General features: G+C 38.0%; 2 protein-coding genes and 1 long non-coding RNA gene across 4 annotated transcripts in view; 2 read left to right on the top strand and 1 right to left on the bottom strand.

Annotated features, from left to right (window-relative positions):
- Nucleotides 1-7141, top strand: part of slc25a11 (solute carrier family 25 member 11) — a 15858-nt gene extending 8717 nt beyond the window's left edge. The window contains 3 exon segments of the mRNA NM_001002099.1: nucleotides 2493-2592; nucleotides 4147-4198; nucleotides 6365-7141. Of these exon segments, the coding sequence (NP_001002099.1) occupies nucleotides 2493-2592; nucleotides 4147-4198; nucleotides 6365-6520 (308 nt within the window). The 3' untranslated portion in view covers nucleotides 6521-7141.
- Nucleotides 7142-9422: 2281 nt separating this feature from the next.
- spag7 (sperm associated antigen 7) overlaps nucleotides 9423-17500 on the top strand; it is an 11912-nt gene continuing 3834 nt past the window's right edge. Inside the window, exons 1-6 of one of the 2 annotated variants that reach the window (XM_073950056.1) lie at nucleotides 9423-9526; nucleotides 10525-10592; nucleotides 10672-11137; nucleotides 12194-13767; nucleotides 15845-15934; nucleotides 16294-16450. In XM_073950056.1, coding sequence (XP_073806157.1) covers nucleotides 13657-13767; nucleotides 15845-15934; nucleotides 16294-16450 — 358 coding nt within the window. In that variant the 5' untranslated portion in view covers nucleotides 9423-9526; nucleotides 10525-10592; nucleotides 10672-11137; nucleotides 12194-13656. 2 annotated transcript variants of the gene reach the window in all.
- On the bottom strand, nucleotides 13522-16758 carry LOC141385679 (uncharacterized). The gene is made up of 2 exons (XR_012406530.1): nucleotides 15494-16758; nucleotides 13522-14557 (listed from the first exon to the last, which is right to left on the bottom strand). It is a non-coding gene; the product is annotated as an uncharacterized lncRNA (long non-coding RNA).

Raw genomic sequence — 17500 nt, 5'->3', positions numbered from 1 at the left:
TTAAAAAAAAATCTTCTCTCCGTTAAACAGAAATTGGAGAAAAAAAAACGAAAAAAAAACGAAAAAAAAACGGGGGCTAACAATTTAGGGGGGCTAATAATTCTGACTTCAACTGTATGTATACATGTGTGCCTAAAAGGGTCCATTTTATAAAACATTATTTATGTGGTATTATGAGCTGTAACTTCACACACACTCAAGGGACGTCAGAGACTTATTGTACATATTGTAAAAAGGGCATATTAGGTCACCTATATATATATATATATATATATATATATATATATATATATATATACAAGTATGTGTATATGTGCTTGATTAGATGTACTGCAAGCTGGGCTTAGTCTTTTTAGTTTTGTGTTCTGTTTGTGGTCAAAACAAAGCAAAGTAAGCAGTGTTAAATGAAGGTTATTGTGTTTTAAAATGAACACCTGCCAACTGGACAAAGGCAAATGAATAACGAGCGTTGCGTGTAACACATTTCAAAACACTAGCCGTTCTGCCACGATAAAAACAAATAAATTTTCTAAACTGTCATCTTATGTAATCGCTATTAGACGACTCGCTGTAAAAGGAGTCTCAAACATTCGCAAAACATTAAGTGGATCACACACTGTGAGAAGTGTCAATGTGTTTACCACTTGGACATTATATACAGATTGGGAACCGCTGAATAACCAGCAGTCACTGTGATTTGTTTACCCTGTTAATTGTAGAAGTTGGCTCAGAGGTCAGACTGAAATTAAAGGAGACCTATTATGCAAGAATCACTTTTATAAGGGGTTTAAACACAGTTGTGTGGCAGCAGTGTGTGAATATAACCAGCTAGTAGTAAAAATTTATTAATTTTATTTGGTATAATCACACTTGATGAAATCAGTCTGCAGAAACACTTTGATTGACATTCACCCTTTGTACATGTCATCAAAGGGGGAAAGCCCCGCCCATTAGTGACCATCTCTCCCTTATTAGCATAGACAGCCCTGGGTGAGAAGCAGCCGTCCGTCATTAGCGTTTTCACACTATAGCTGCGTAACATAAAATCAATGACTGAGGCCCCGTTTACACTAATGCGTTTTAGTTTGAGAACGCATAAGTTTTGCTAGGGTTACGCCAACCGTCCACACTACGCCGGAGTTCTCGAGCGCCGAAAACGGAGTGTTTTGAAAACGCTGGAGAGGCCGTTTTCATTCTAATACGCTGCTGCTCCATCTTAGTGTGGATGATGGAAAACGGAGACATCTGAAAACGGAGGCGGGGCTGCTGACATTCGCCTATTTGATTGGGGCTTTTCCTCAATATTAGGTAGCCCAAACACACAGTTCAGTCTCGCATCCTCTCCTTGTAAGTTCAGACTTCGCAAGTTTGATCAAGGCTGCAGTCTCTTCTTCTCAGTTTGATATGGAAAACAGACTATACCGAGGACACGGGTAAATCTTCAAAGGGAACAGTGTACTTTATAACTTCATTCACATCACCCTGGCTTCGTTGTTTCACTTTCTCAACAATAAAATGTAAACATGATTTAAGGAACTGCCTATTTTCATTTTAATATTAGCGACTTAACAGATAGCAGAAATGTTGAGGCGTCGTGCTGCATGAGCGTCATCTTCACTGTGTGGATATTTATAACAAAACGGAGCCGATAACAACTGCCTCCTTTCAATTTCAAATATACGAAAAACACCCTCTCTTTGCTGAATATTAGTTTTAATAATCGATAATGGCCATTATAAAAGTATAACATACAATAAGTTTATACATTATAGGAAATAAAGCAAGCGATCAGTCAATATACACAATGTAGGCTACGTGGTTACATTAATTATTAACTTATCTTTACGCTTAGCCAAAACACGTTACCTGAGAAAAAGTAATAGATTCCAATGACCAAAGTCAGGGAATATGTCGTTAGATAAAGACAACAAGATGAATGAAATATCACGTTTAATAAATATAGTAAGATTAGATCCTGCGGGAGATGCTTGATGAGAAGTCCGACTAGCACAGCTCTCAGCTGGGTAGATGGGCTGCAGCGCTTGCCCGAGAGTGTGTGTGTGTGTGTGTGTGGTCACATGATGTGCGTTTTCAGCGTTTTGGTGTGGACGGAGAGCTGTTCAGAAACGCTGGGTATAACGCGAGTGTGGACGCGGATCGTTTTCATTCTAAAACGCCGTTTTAAAACTAAAACGCACTAGTGTAAACAAGGCCTAAGAGGTCATTGTTTATAGGCGTTAATAGCTCCGCCCTCTTTTGAAAAGAGCACCATCTCATTTGAATTTAAGTCACCAAAACAGCACAATTTGGATCAAAGCCTAAAAGGATCAGGTTCGTAGAGTTATAAAACATTATTTGTGGGGTATTTTGAGCTGAAACTTCACACTCAAACTCTCCGGGGACAATCTTGTAAAAAGGGGCATAACAGGTCACCTTTAAATTCATTCAAATCTCTCTCTCTCTCTCTCTCTCTCTCTCTCTTTGTTTTGCAGGGTATTTCCGAGATGATATCCTGTGTCACTTCTGTGCCAGTATGATCAGTGGACTGGTCACCACTGCCGCCTCCATGCCTGTAGACATTGTTAAGACCAGGTACAGTTTTACTTCCTGTGGTTTATTACTATTTTTGTGACAGAACACAAACATGGGCGACACGGTGGCTCAGTGGTTAGCAATGTCACCTCGCAGCAAGAAGGTCACTGATTCGAGTCCCGGCTTTGTTAGTTGACATTTCTATGTGGAGTTTGCATGTTCTCCCTGTGTCGGCGTGGTAAATTTCCCCCACAGTCCAAACACATGCGCTATTGAATAAACTAAATTGGCCGTATTGTATGAGTGTGTGAATGAGAGTGTGTATGGGTGTTTTCCAGTACTGGGTTGCAGCTGGAAGAGCATCCGCTGTGTAAAACACATGCTGGAATAGTTGACGGTTCATTTCATTGTGGTGACCCCTAAAAAAATAAGGAACTAAGCCGAAGATGATTGATATTACAGAATTATGGCAACCTGGCGTTTCGCATCAACTTCCATTAAATAAACAATAAGGGTGTCACGATTTCGATTTTAAATTGAAATCGATCTAACTTTATGCTCAATTTCGATTATTGGATCAAAAAATAGAATCATCGATGCTGCCACGCCCCCATGTCACGTCAGCTTGGCTTGCCAAGCGGGAAAATCACGCTTGTTGAAGTGCTTGTTAAACTGCAGACGCAGGAGACCCGTCGACAGAGCTTAAACCCTCTCCTCTTTCAATAAAGTTGCCGGTGTGGAAGAATTTTGGATTTCCAGTGAGTTATTTTGACCAAAAAAACACTTTGCAAGCTCCGTTATGTACGTAATAGGATTGGGCTGATAGACGATGGGCACGTCCCGATCCTCCGCCTCGCCCCCGTTGCAAATCCGCTCGCGAAAATCACACACTCAGGCCCTGTTTACATTAATAGGTCTTTTTTTTTAAATGGCATTTTAGAACAACAACGATCCACATCCACACTGGCGTTTTGCATTTCTGAGCAGCCCTCCTTCCTCACTACCGCTGAAAACGCACATCACGTGACCACACACACTCATTCACAGCGAACACCTCAGATACTGTTGGCTGGTTCCTGTTGGTTGTGCGTCTTTTTTACCGACGCCATTATAACGACACAGATCACTGCCTATTCACGAGTCCCGCAGAAAAAAGTGATTGACAGGTGGTAATTATGTGTGTAACTTACCTTTATTCATTTACTGTATGATTTGTTTATGGGTAAAACAAAGACCATGCAGGTCGGGTAGTTTAAACGGTAGGCTACAAATAATTAATTCGTCATTAATTAATTAATTATTCTTAATCAAAAATCGAATCAAACTGTGACTTTAGAATCGAAAATGTAATCGAATCGAGGATTTGGAGGATCGTGACACGCTTAATAAACAAAAAAACACAGGGGAATCAGGGTTCTGAAACTGTCTGTTCACCAACATTCTTCCTTCTTTGATGTTCCACAAAAGAAACTCAGTGATGGATGAGAGTTAGTAAATTAGGACACAAATTAGATGTTCCTTTAAAAAACACAAGTATTGATTTTGACGGTATTCTGTGCAGCAGGTTTTATGTTGAATATTTGATGTTAACAAAGATCTCATTCTTTTCCAAAGAATCCAGAACATGAGAATGATTGATGGGAAGCCGGAGTACAAGAATGGTTTGGTAAGTCCTCAACTCACTCTTACATTAATCTAGTGTTGACGCAATGCTCAATTGGTACTAATGAAAGTCAGTATGCCAAGAAAATATCGCCAGCATCATTACACTAGCACCGCCTGCCTGTACAAGGCAGAATGGAGCCATGCTTTCATGTTGTTGATGCCAAATTCTGACCCGACCATCCGAATGTCGCAGCAGAAATCGAGACTCATCAGACCAGACAATTTTCTATCGTCCAATTTTGGTGAGCCTGTGTTAATTGTAGCCTCAGTTTCCTGTTCTTAGCTGACAGGAGTAAATCCCAGTGTGGTCTTCTGCTTCTGTAGCTCATCCTTCTCAAGGTCGGACGTGTTGTATATTCAGCAGTGTTGGGCAAGCTACTTGAAAAATGTAGTGAGCTAAGCTATTAGCTACTCTACTTAAAATGTAGCTTAACTACACTAAAAGCTACCCCCTGGGAAATGTAGCAAGCTAAGCTAAAAGCTACAAGGCAAAGGTTGTTGCTAGAGCGGATACGTTTGCGGCTGGAAGTTAACGAGAAATGTTTCTATTATTTATTAAATTTCTCATTTGTTGTATTTTATTAACGTCTACCTAAACCCAACCGTCACAGTAATGTAAAAACTGTTGTTGTACCGAGTATAAGTTATGTTATCTATTAAATTACCCAATAAAATTTATTTTATAAGGCCTACCCCCAACCCAACTCTAAACCCAACCATCACAGTACTGTAAAAATATTAATTATACAGTGTCATTAAAAAATGCTGCTTTATCAATGTGCATATCGCACTTCCGGCCGGCCGCATATCCGATCTAGACTTTACCCAAGGCAAAAGTAGCTTAGCTACATCCAAGCTATTTTTGCTATTTTATTTTGAAATCGAAGCAACTTAAATCCAAGTCAATCATATCTTAGAGATCAATAAAACTGCCAATGAAACAAATGAGGCATAATAGTTCAATTCAGTTATGTACTGCAAATAGTATGCTGTACTAAACAGAAACACATTATATTATAACAGCTAAAACAAAAAACTAATAAAACCAGGTCTTACACATTTAAAATACTATAGTAAAGGGATTTTTTTTAAAATAATTATATATATATATATATATATATATATATATACATATATATATATATATATATATATATATATATATATATATATATATATATATATATATATATATATATATACATATATATATATATATACATATACATATATAAGTTTCGGTTGGCGACATCACCAACCAGAGGTGGCAGTAATGCACCAAAAAGTTTGCTGTCGAACACTGTAAAACAGGAAGAAGAAGAATTCCTCATTCGAGCCATCATATGGATTTACTATCACCGGCTTCACAGCTCTGTGAATGTCAGTGCCGTCACTTATTGATCAGTGATCTGTAAATGTAGCTTGTGTGGACGCTACTGCACTACTTGAATAATAAAACAGCTTTGCTACTGAAAAGCTATTTGATTTAGAAAGTAGCGACGCTACCGCCAAGCTACTGAGAAATGTAGTTAAGCTAGTAGCGTCACTACTTGTAGCAACGCTACTGCCCAACATTGATATTCAGAGATGCTCTTCTGCAGGACTCGGTTGTAGCGAGTTCTTATTTATTCATTATTAAACTCTGGCATCAACAAGGCATTTGCGCTCACAGAACTGTCGCTCACTGGATATTTTCTCTTTTTCAGACCATTCTCTGTAAACCCTAGAGATGGTTGTGCGTGAAAATTCCAGTAGATCAGCAGTTTCTGAAATACTCAGACCAGCCCGTCTGGCACCAACTACCATACCACATTCAAAGTCGCTTAAATCCCTTTTCTTCCACATTCTGATGCTCGGTTTGAACGGCACCAGATCGTCTTGACCATGTCTACATGCCTAAATGCAATCAGTTGCTGCCATGTGACTGGCTGAATAGACATTTGTATTAACAAGCAGTTGGACGGGTGTACCTAATAAAGTGGCCATATACACAAATGTTCACTTTTTTTTTTTTGTTATCTAAATATTACAAACTTTCAAGGATTTAAGATGCTGATGACCACTAAAGGCATCACAACAGTCTTGTGAAAAGACTATTAAAGACTTAATAATAAAAAAACAACTTCCCTCATTGTTCCCTCCACCCTCTCTCTCTCTGTATCTGTAGGATGTCCTGGTGAAGGTCATAAGGAATGAAGGATTCTTCAGTCTGTGGAAGGGTTTCACTCCATATTACGCTCGTCTCGGCCCGCACACGGTTCTCACCTTCATCTTCCTGGAGCAGATGAACAAGTTTTACAAGATCTATTTTCTCGACTCATAGATAACAGAGCACAGTACTTCCACATAGTCGCACTTTACAACAAGCTTTCATTAGCTAATGTACTTACTAACATGAACTCATAATGAACAATTAATCATATACTAATGCAATATTCAAAATCTAAATTCATTTCTGTTAGCGTTAGTTAACGAACAATAAGCAGCTTTATTTCAATTAATGTTAACGATGATGAATAAATACTGTAATAAATGTGTTGTTTATTGTTTGTTCATGTTAGTAAATGCATTAACTAACATTTAATACAGTTGCCATTGTAAAGTGTGACCTGTTTCTCCCCCACTTCCTTTCCTAGTATAGTTAAATTGGTTTGTTACAACCAATATATGACCGGACTTTGACCCCTTTGCTGTGGTGGTAACTGAGAAGACTATTCGGACTCTTAAATTATACACACACACTGACACATGCACACACAGGCTGAGCAACTTAATGCTAAACTGAATTTGAATGCAGGCATTGATTGATTGTTTACACCAGTCGAAACCCTGTTTTACTTTTAAATTATATTTATGTGATGACCGTATTTCCCCTCATATAAAGGTCAACATCTGTACTGACCTGTAAACAGACAGATGAGTGAATCATAAAGGATGTTTCTCTTATTTCTTAATTCTTTTGATTCCTACCAGCACACACACACACACACAGTAGTAGCAAGAACAAATATGATCCGAGTGCAAATCTTGGATTGTTTTATTTTGCCACCATAAAAGACGGCTTTTTAGTGAACAAATGGTCTTGTTTGCGCACAATTAAGTGGAAGATGTGTTTAAATAAAAAATGGGGTGTGTGTATAGGCTGATACACATTAGTTTGTTGTGTTATGTTAGGAACTCAATGAAAGGAATTGAGACGAGAGTGAAAATGCTGTATTTAGAGTTTGAAGAGCTTTTTCTTCATAGTATGTGAGGCATTGCATTTTTATTTTTAATTAATTAAAGAGCAGTATTAAACGAAGAGCCCAACTTAAAAAGTCCTGTTATTGTGACTTTTATTATGTAAAGAAACCATTTAAGAAGATTGTCCATTGTGTTGTTTTTTTATTTGCTTGTTTTGTAGAAATGACTATTATACAGTTATATAATAATTATTATTATGCAAGATAAATACAGATAGCTCATTTAGGGGAACTGTTTTAAATTAGGAAGGTAAAGCAATATATTAGTACACTTAATGTATCTGTGGGGTTTTAAAAGGTCTTGAGACGTCTTAAATCTCAAATTTAAGGCTTTAAAAAGTCGTAAATCTACTGGAATGTTGTGTTTTAGGCCTTAAATATTTCTTAATTTTACTTTGTTCATGTATTGCTGCCTAATCTGGCCATTAATACTCATATAATCACCAACAATCACATTCTTGATTAAAAAAAAACAACAAAAAAAAGCATTTAATTACTTTCCTTACAGTAACATTTGTTTAAAAGTTCTCCATTTATTTACTGCTGAGGATACTGACCTGACCTATATATTTTTTATCATTAAATTATTATTATTATATATTATTGTATTATTAAATGTATTAAATTTTAATCGTTTTTTTGATTGGACAAGTTAATTTTATTTTAAATGCTTAGCGTTTAGCCCTGTAGAAGTCTAAAATGTCACTCAATTTCACTTTTAAAATTGCCATTCAATTTTAATTAATATTATATTATGATTAAATGTCAGTGTACAACATAAACTTGAACTTTTAAAACTTATAAAATTTTATAAAATTGTATTTATTAATATTATATTATGATTAAATGTCATTGTACAACATAAACTTTTTAAAATTGTTATTAAATTGCAATTAATATTACATTATGATTAAATGTCAGTGTACAACAGGCTTAAATGTTTAAAACTGTTGTTAAAATTAAATTATTCTACTTTCTGAATAAATGTCAATGTACAACATGAACTTTGAAAACTATTATTAAACTGAAATGATAATAATTATATTATAAATAAATGTCATTGTGCAATATAAACTCAAAACTGTTATTAAATTTAAATTATTATATTATGATTAAATGTCAGTGTACAACAAACTTAAATGTATAAAACGGTTATTAAATTTAAATTATTATTATATTATGGTTAAATGTCATTGAACAACATAAACTTGAACTTTCAAAACCATTATTCATTAATTCTTTCATTTTCTTTTCGGCTTAGTCCCTTTATTAGGGGTCAGGGGTCGCCACAGTGGAATGAACCACCAACTTATCCAGCATATGTTTTACATATTACACTCATTCACACACATACACTACAGACAGTTTAACTTAGCCAATTCACCTATAGCACGTTTAAGTTTTTTTTTTTTTTTTTTTGGTGTTTTGTTTTTTTTTTGGACTTGTGGGAGAAGCCGGAGCACCCAGAGGAAACCCACACCAACTCAGGGAGCACATGCAAACACCACACAGAAATGCACCACACAGAAATGGTTGTGGCCAGAAGGGCATCCGCTGCATAAAAACTTGCTGGATAAGTTGGCGGTTCATTCCGCTGTGGTGACCCTGGATTAATAAAGGGACTAAGCTGACAAGAAAATGCATTAATTAATCAAAGGTCTTAAAATAAAAATATAATCTATATAGCAAATAATTGGTAAGCACTAACGTTACACTAAAAATGGCGTTTTCTGTTTGTTCAAACTACTTATTTAAAATGAGCTGAATCAACACAATTCTTGAATTTTTGGGGGAGAACTTTTTTTTATGTTCAATCCACTTAACTTTGTATGTTTTACGGTGTACTTTATTGATAATTCTTTATATTTATTAATAAAAAACGCAGCTAAATCGAGCGTCTTAAAGACGTCACGCTGATGTCCTATGGTTGGACGACATTACCCAGAATGCAACTTCAAGAACACGCCGCAAACGCTTCCGGTTGGAATCATATCGTCCAAAGATGGCGGACCTTCTGGGCTCGATCTTGAGCTCGATGGAAAAACCTCCAACCGTTCACGATCAAGAAAGTCGACGGAAAGCTAGAGGTATAACGTTTTAATCCTACGAACACAACGTCTTCTTTGCGTAGAAGACGAAACCGAGCATGCTCGTAGATATCCAAGTGAAACTTGATACATACCCGAGTGTCCTCTACGACGTTAAACAATGTAATAAATAAGAGCCAATCAGCGCCTGGGAAATAATGTATGCACGTACTTGCGTCATTTGACGTTGAAAGTCCTCTGGATGTCATAGTTGGTTTGTTTATATATATTTCTTCGTGTTAAATGCATTAAATTGACTTAAATAAAATGTTAATTTAATTAATGTTAAACACACACACACAATTTTATGTAAAATGTCAAATTTAGGAGAAACGAGGAATCTAAAAGATGGCAGCCAACGTTATATAATATTGTAGTAACTTACTGTAGTGTTCTTGAACCAAAAGTATTAAGTATTGTGTGGTAATTCTGTATTTGGCATGCTAAAACAACAATTATAGCAAAAAAAATGTAGTATAGTAAACCCAAAGTGCTGTAGTCTTCTTCAGCTATAGGGTATATTACTCTACATTACACCACAGCTTTACTGTAGTAAAAAAAAAGTGTACTACAGTATTTATTACAGCTTATCAGTTCACTATAGATAATACTGCAGTATGCTTTAACACTATTATTATGTAAACATTATAATATACACTCACTGGTCACTTTATACCTTACTAGTTCCGGGTTAGATCCTCTTTTGCCTTCAGAACTGCCTTAATCCGTCAGGATTTAACAAGCTACTGGAAATATTCCTCAGAGATTTTGCTCCATATTGACATGATAGCATCACACAGTTGCTGCATATTTATTGGCTGCACATCTATGATGTGTATCTCCCGTTTCACCACATCCCAAAAGTGCTCTATTGGATTGAGATGTGGTGACTGTGGAGGCCATTTGAGTGCAGTGAACTCATTGTCATGTTCAAGAAACCAGCCTGAGATGATTCACACTTTATGACATGGTATGTTAACCTTTTTTTGCTTGTGCAGAACAAGCAGCCAGACTGAAGAAGCTTGAGGAAGATGAGAGGAGGAAGAAAGCAGAGTTCAGGAAGAAGGTACAACTCACCCTGATTTTGTCTGTCTCGTAAGCCTTTGGCATGTTTAATTTTTGTTCATGAATATGGTTTTGTTTAGATGGAGAAGGAAGTGTCAGATTTCATTAAGGACAGCACACTGCAGAAGAAAAAATATAACCCAATGGGCAAGATCGAGAGAAGCATTTTGTAAGTGTTATTTTAGTATCATTGATTCATTTTCTTTTCGGCTTAGTCCCTTTATTAATCTGGGGTCACCACAATGGAATGCCAACTTATCCAGCATGTTTTAAACAGCGGATGCCCTTCCATCTGCAACCCATCACTGGGAAACACCCATTAACATTCATTCACACATATACACTACAGACAATTTAGCTTACCCAATTCACCTGTACTGCATGTGTTTGGACTGTGGGGGAAACCGGAGCACCCGGAGGAAACCCACACGAATATTTTAGTATAACTTTAATATGGTATATGCCGAGCTAGTGCTGTTCCCATGCTGATACACTTCCGGTGACCTGTTAATGTGAACTTGTTTTTGCGTTATTTCAAGCAAATTCGTACTTCCTGTTTGAAACGAATTTTTGAAGCTGCGTCACGGTCATGACATAATAGCGTGTATTCCAGCGTGCAGACTGGACGTCTGTGCCTGAGTGAGTCTTATTACGTCTTACAGTGTGATGCATTAATGCATGAGTAAGGCTTGGTTCAAACCAATCAGCGCGCTCTATTCTGCAACTTCATTAATATTCATTAGTGTCACTGTTTACACCAGAGACGCCACGTTGTGTTGGCAAAACAAGCGTGAAGTGTTGCTTTTATAGTTTGCTGTAGTTAAGTTTTGTTTTCATTTTCTCTCTGTGAGAGCTCAGACTCGCGTGTGGATTAACAGTGTACGCGACGCTCGACAACAATAACTTACGTGTCCAAGGAGGATTATTGTTTACCTGAGAGCTGTTCTCATCTGCAAACGCTGAAATCCGGATTTGCTTGTAGTCTCCTCTTCATAAAGACGCGGCTCTAGTTACTGGTGATTGTCCTGTCTCTACAGATTTGGTAAGTGAGCGACCAGTGCTCTTTGTTTATTCAGTTTGTTCGTATCGAATTAAGTTAACTATTGCACTGAGTGCAAACTTGTTAGCACCGCATTTTGTGACCGGAATAACACACGCGGCTTTCTGACGCTACCTGCCGAGTGCATCTAAGTTTCCGGGAAATGCGGAGCTTTTTTTTCTCTCATTCGCCGTGCGGTATCAAACATTGCATGAAAAATACACGCTTAGAGCAGCTCCTCGAATCAAATATCGCGTTTGTCGCGAGGGACATGAATGAATTCCCTGAATGAAAGAGCCAAACTGCAGTTAAAGTCCAACATTTAATAATCTGGCAAATAATTCAACTACAGATGTCCATGTAGGTTAAACACAATGACTGTAAAAAATACACCATCACTTTCTCGTGTGTGTATTTTGACTGAAACTCGCGCGTGCCCAAATAGACACTCCCACACCATCCCACTTTAGTTCCTCCGACACTCCCCCCTAAACAGAGCTGGACACGCCCGCTTTTCTGACTTTTTCCGAAGTAGAGGTGTGAAAACACCCTGCTGAAACGAGGGGGTTTCATGGCCCTTTAATTTTGAGTGTAATTTTAGTTTTGAAATCTTGCTTAATATTAAATGAAAATGTAAAAACTATTCAGGTAGTTTCAAAGGAAACATTTTTATGCTGGCGGTTTCAAAAGGTGTTAGGGTTTTAGTCGATTCCAGTAGCTTTGTTTCAACTTCCTGTACTGATATGAACCAGGGTCTGATTAAAAGTTTATGTTAATGGACGTTAATTCAATGTTGAATGTATTTTAAATACATTCTGCCATAAATATACACACCATGTATTTGTTTTTCCTGTTCATGTAATTATATTTAGGTCATACATATCTGTGACGTTGACTTTTGTCTTGTACAGTGTTAGGATAAAGTAATATATTACATTCTTAAGCCTATTTTAATCTTAAAACACAAAAATAACAACACATATATGTACATTACTAATCCACTACACCAGGGGTCCCCAATCTCGGTCCTGGAGGGTTTAGCTCCAACTTGCCTCAACACACCTGTCTGAACGTTTCAAGTATACCAAGTAAGACCTTGATTAGCTTGTTCAGGTGTGTTTGATTACGGTTGGAGCTAAAATCTCCTGGACACCGGCCCTCCAGGAACAAGTTTGGTGACCACTGCACTACACTAATGTATTCTACTTAGGGCATACTCACACTATGCTATTCAAACCGTGCCCAGGCCCGTTTCCTGGATCGTTTGAGAAGTGCGAGTGCTTTGAATCGGGCTCAGGTGTGGATCAGTTTGCCGGCCCTGACCTGATTGGAAGAGGTGTGCCTGAGCGTGGTTCACTTGGGCTCAGGTGTGCGGTACACTTGTAGTGTGGGTGCAAAGTGCGCCTGAGCCCGAAACGAGACGTGACTTTTAAGGCACTGTTTCATATGGATTTATTAATCACTCTGAATGTTCAATGAACGCAAACTGTCGTTGATTATTAAAGACACAAACCCCTCACTGCAAGACAGCTGCACCTTCAGCAGACCTCCTAATTCCTGCAGCACTTTATGATTGTTTATGAGCGTCAAAAGTGACTGATCTGTCTGCGAAATATTTGACTGTGTGTCAAACAACTAAAATAATCTAACTAAAGTAACCTCCATTGTGCTGATTGAGAGCGCTTACTGAACAGAGCATCATCGATGATGTAAGCGTGCCCTGGCACGAATGTAATGTGAGTGCTGGCAGTCGGAGGAGACGGGAGGGGGGACTAGCGTGCTTCTGCCTGGTTCAAGGCAACTGTACATAGTGTGAGTACGCCCTTACTGTATGTATATTTATTTATTCACTTTTTTTTTAGATTAAGGCCTTGATATTGTAATATATTACTTTTTTTTTACCCAGCACTGGTCCTGTTTTACTTTTTAAGTGTCCAGTTGCTTTTAAATATGCTAGTCACAGTTGTTTTTCGTAAGACTGAATATTTTTACTACTGGTTGAAACATTAGCAGAAGTTTTCAGTTCATGCCATTTGTCTTCTCTGCCCTTAGGCATGATGTAGCTGAGGTGGCTGGACTGACATCGTTTTCCTTTGGCGAGGATGAAGAAAGTAGATATGTTATGCTGTTTAAAAAGGTATGTATTGGATCTTTAAATCTACAAATAAATGCATCAGTATTTTTTCTTGAATTATTCTGAGCTCAGCTTTAAAGAGCAGATGGCGCTGTATACATTGCTAACAGTTACAATTCCTTACAAATATCACTTTAACCTGGAATAATCATTAATGAAGCTAGGAAAGGTTTAAGCAAAATACATGATTCACCCGCCGTCTGCTGTTAAAAACTAGCCTAGAGCACCGGCTGCTGTTAAAAACCAGACCAGAGCACCATTTGCTGCTAAAAACTAGCCTAAAGCACCGTTACAATCTAGCCTGGAGTGCTATCTGGTGTTAAACCAATCCTAGAGTGCTGTTTGCTTTTAAAATCTTGCCTAGAGCACAGTCAGCTGCTAAAAACTAGCCTAGAGCACCGAAACTGCTAAAAACTAGCCTAGAGCACAGTTAAAAACTAACCTAGAGGACTGCTGCTGCTAAAAACTAGCCTAGAGCACTGTTTAAATCTAACCTAGAGCAGCACTGCTGCTAAAACCTATCCTAGAGTGCTATTTGCTTCTAAAATCTTGCCTAGAGCGCCGTCTGCTGTTAAAAACTAGCCTAGAGCACCATTAAAACATAACCTAGAGCACCACTGCTGCTAAAACCTATCCTAGAGTGCTGTTTGCTTCTAAAATCTTGCCTAGAGTGCCATCTGCTACAAAAACTAGCCTAGAGCACCGTTAAAAACTAACCTAGAGCACCACTGCTGCTAAAATCTAGCCTTGAGAACCGTTAAAAACTAACCTAGAGCACCACTGCTGCTAAAACCTATCCTAGAGTGCTGTTTGCTTCTAAAATCTTGCCTAGAGTGCCATCTGCTACTAAAACTAGCCTAGAGCACCGTTAAAAACTAACCTAGAGCACTGCTGCTGCTAAAATCTAGCCTTGAGCACCGTTAAAAACTAACCTAGAGCACCACTGCTGCTAAAATCTAGCCTTGAGAACCGTTAAAAACTAACCTAGAGCACCACTGCTGCTAAAAACTAGCCTAGAGCACCACTGCTGCTAAAACCTATCCTAGAGTGCTGTTTGCTTCTAAAATCTTGCCTAGAGTGCCATCTGCTACTACAATCTAGCCTTGAGCACCGTTAAAAACTAACCTAGAGCACCGCTGCTGCTAAAACCTAGCCTTGAGCACCGTTAAAAACTAACCTAGAGCACCACTGCTGCTAAAACTAGCCTAGAGCACCGTTAAAAACTAACCTAGAGCACCACTGCTGCTAAAAACTAGCCTAGAGCACCACTGCTGCTAAAACCTATCCTAGAGTGCTGTTTGCTTCTAAAATCTTGCATAGAGTGCCATCTGCTACTAAAAAACTAGCCTAGAGCACCGTTAAAAACTAACCTAGAGCACCACTGCTGCTAAAAACTAGCCTAGAGCACCACTGCTGCTAAAACCTATCCTAGAGTGCTGTTTGCTTCTAAAATCTTGCCTAGAGTGCCATCTGCTACTACAATCTAGCCTTGAGCACCGTTAAAAACTAACCTAGAGCACCGCTGCTGCTAAAACCTAGCCTTGAGCACCGTTAAAAACTAACCTAGAGCACCACTGCTGCTAAAACTAGCCTAGAGCACCGTTAAAAACTAACCTAGAGCACCACTGCTGCTAAAAACTAGCCTAGAGCACCACTGCTGCTAAAACCTATCCTAGAGTGCTGTTTGCTTCTAAAATCTTGCATAGAGTGCCATCTGCTACTAAAAAACTAGCCTAGAGCACCGTTAAAAACTAACCTAGAGCACCACTGCTGCTAAAAACTAGCCTAGAGCACCACTGCTGCTAAAACCTATCCTAGAGTGCTGTTTGCTTCTAAAATCTTGCCTAGAGTGCCATCTGCTGCTAAAAACTAGCCTAGAGCACCGTTAAAAACTAACCTAGAGCACCGCTGCTGCTAAAATCTAGCCTTGAGCACCAGCTGCTGTTTAAAAAAGAGCCTAGAAGGCCATCTTTTGTTGAAAACTAGAATCAATTTAAGATCTAAACTCTAGCTTTTATTCTGCTTAGTGAAATATTTCTGTATTATTGGTTAGATTTATTGTGTGTGTTTTGGTATGAAGGAGTTTGCACCATCAGATGAAGAACTGGAAGCTTATCGTAAAGGAGAGGAGTGGGACCCGCAGAAAGCTGAGGAGAGACGCAGGCTAAAGGTACGAGGAGACATCCTCATTTTGTGTGTGTATTTATCAGATAAAAAAAGACGTTCATAAAAGTTTCAGTCCACTTTTTTTGCAAATAGCCTCATTTTACAACTCATCTAGAGTGAAATAGTTGTGTGTGACTTTCTAAAATGGTCAATTTTGAATGTAAATATTGAGTGTAAGTGAAATGTTCAGCACAGTAAGTTCTTTTGTGGTGCTGGGGTATGAATTAAAAAGGTGCCTTTAAAAATTCCCTGTTTGAAATCTGCTGAATGGTTTTAAAATGGTAAAACTGAACTGTTTAACTCTAATTGAGCCAATTTCCCCAAAAAGTGGAGTGTTTCATGCTGTCTCTGAAATCTCCTTAGGAAAAGGCAGCACTGGAGGAGGAAGCGGCCAGTCACACTCAGAAAAGGCCTGCGTCGCCCAATTCAAACTACAGAGACAAATACAGCCATCTGATTGGAACATCTGCTGCTAAAGACGCCGCCCACACACTTCAAGCCAACCGGGCATATGGCTGCGGTGAGTGTGGATGTCAAATTAATGTTACAGAGTCACATGAAAGGAAAAAACACCCAAGGAAAAATATACAGTCAAGCCTGAAGTTGTTCATACCTCTGGCAAATTTGAACTTAAAGTTAGTTTTATTCTACCAGCAAGTTTTTTTGACCAGAAATGACTATAACGCAAGATAAGAGGATGTACAAGAGGCATCATTGTGGGTAAATAAATTCTCAGATTTTATTTACATTTGAACTAAAACCTTCTGTCAGAATTTGATAGGGGTGTGAATAATTTCTACAACATATAAAATATATATACTGACACACCGCTTTAATAGTTTAATAGGTCAAGATAATTTGAAGTACCCAATTGAGCCTGTGGTATTAGGTTTAGCAATTGTTATCTGGGAATAACATGCCATGACTGACCAATCAGAATCAAATATTCCAGACCGCCATGTAATTAGGGACCTAAAGTCCACATGAACAGGAACCTGTGACAGTATTTTTTTTTTTCCATATTGTGCAGTTTCTAGAGAAACGGAATATTAAATGAGCGATCAGTGGGCGTCGCTTGTTTTTTATACTGTGAGCTGATTGGATGTAGGAAAGTAGGCATTTCATTCAAAAGAAGAAATCATTTCAAAGATAGGGAAAAGGGTTTGGGGGGAGTTATTACAACCTAAAAGGCTCCACCTCCCCACCATTTCTGTTTGTTCAGTTGGAGGGGCGTGGTTAAGTGTGCTAGCCACGCCCAATACCCTCAGACAGACCTAATCTGAGAATTTAACAGAAAACAAACAGCAAGTGCATTTTCAGATTTAAATAAAATAAATATATTTAATATATTTAATTTAATAGATTTAAATAAATAAATATATAAAAAAATATATATATATATATATATATATATATATATATATATATATTAGGGATGTAACGGTATTGTAAATACCGTCATACCGCAATATTATTTTTTTTCGATATTACCGAAGTCGCATGACTCGGTAAAACTATAGGTCTTCTGAGAAAATTTGCTCAGGCGAATGAAGCGAACGGGAGGTAGCGA

This window comes from Danio rerio, chromosome 5, assembly GCF_049306965.1.
Source record: "Danio rerio strain Tuebingen ecotype United States chromosome 5, GRCz12tu, whole genome shotgun sequence".
Lineage (NCBI taxonomy): Eukaryota > Metazoa > Chordata > Actinopteri > Cypriniformes > Danionidae > Danio > Danio rerio.
The sequence above is the reverse complement of the archived record's forward strand: the minus strand, read 5'-3'. Positions and strand labels throughout refer to the sequence as shown.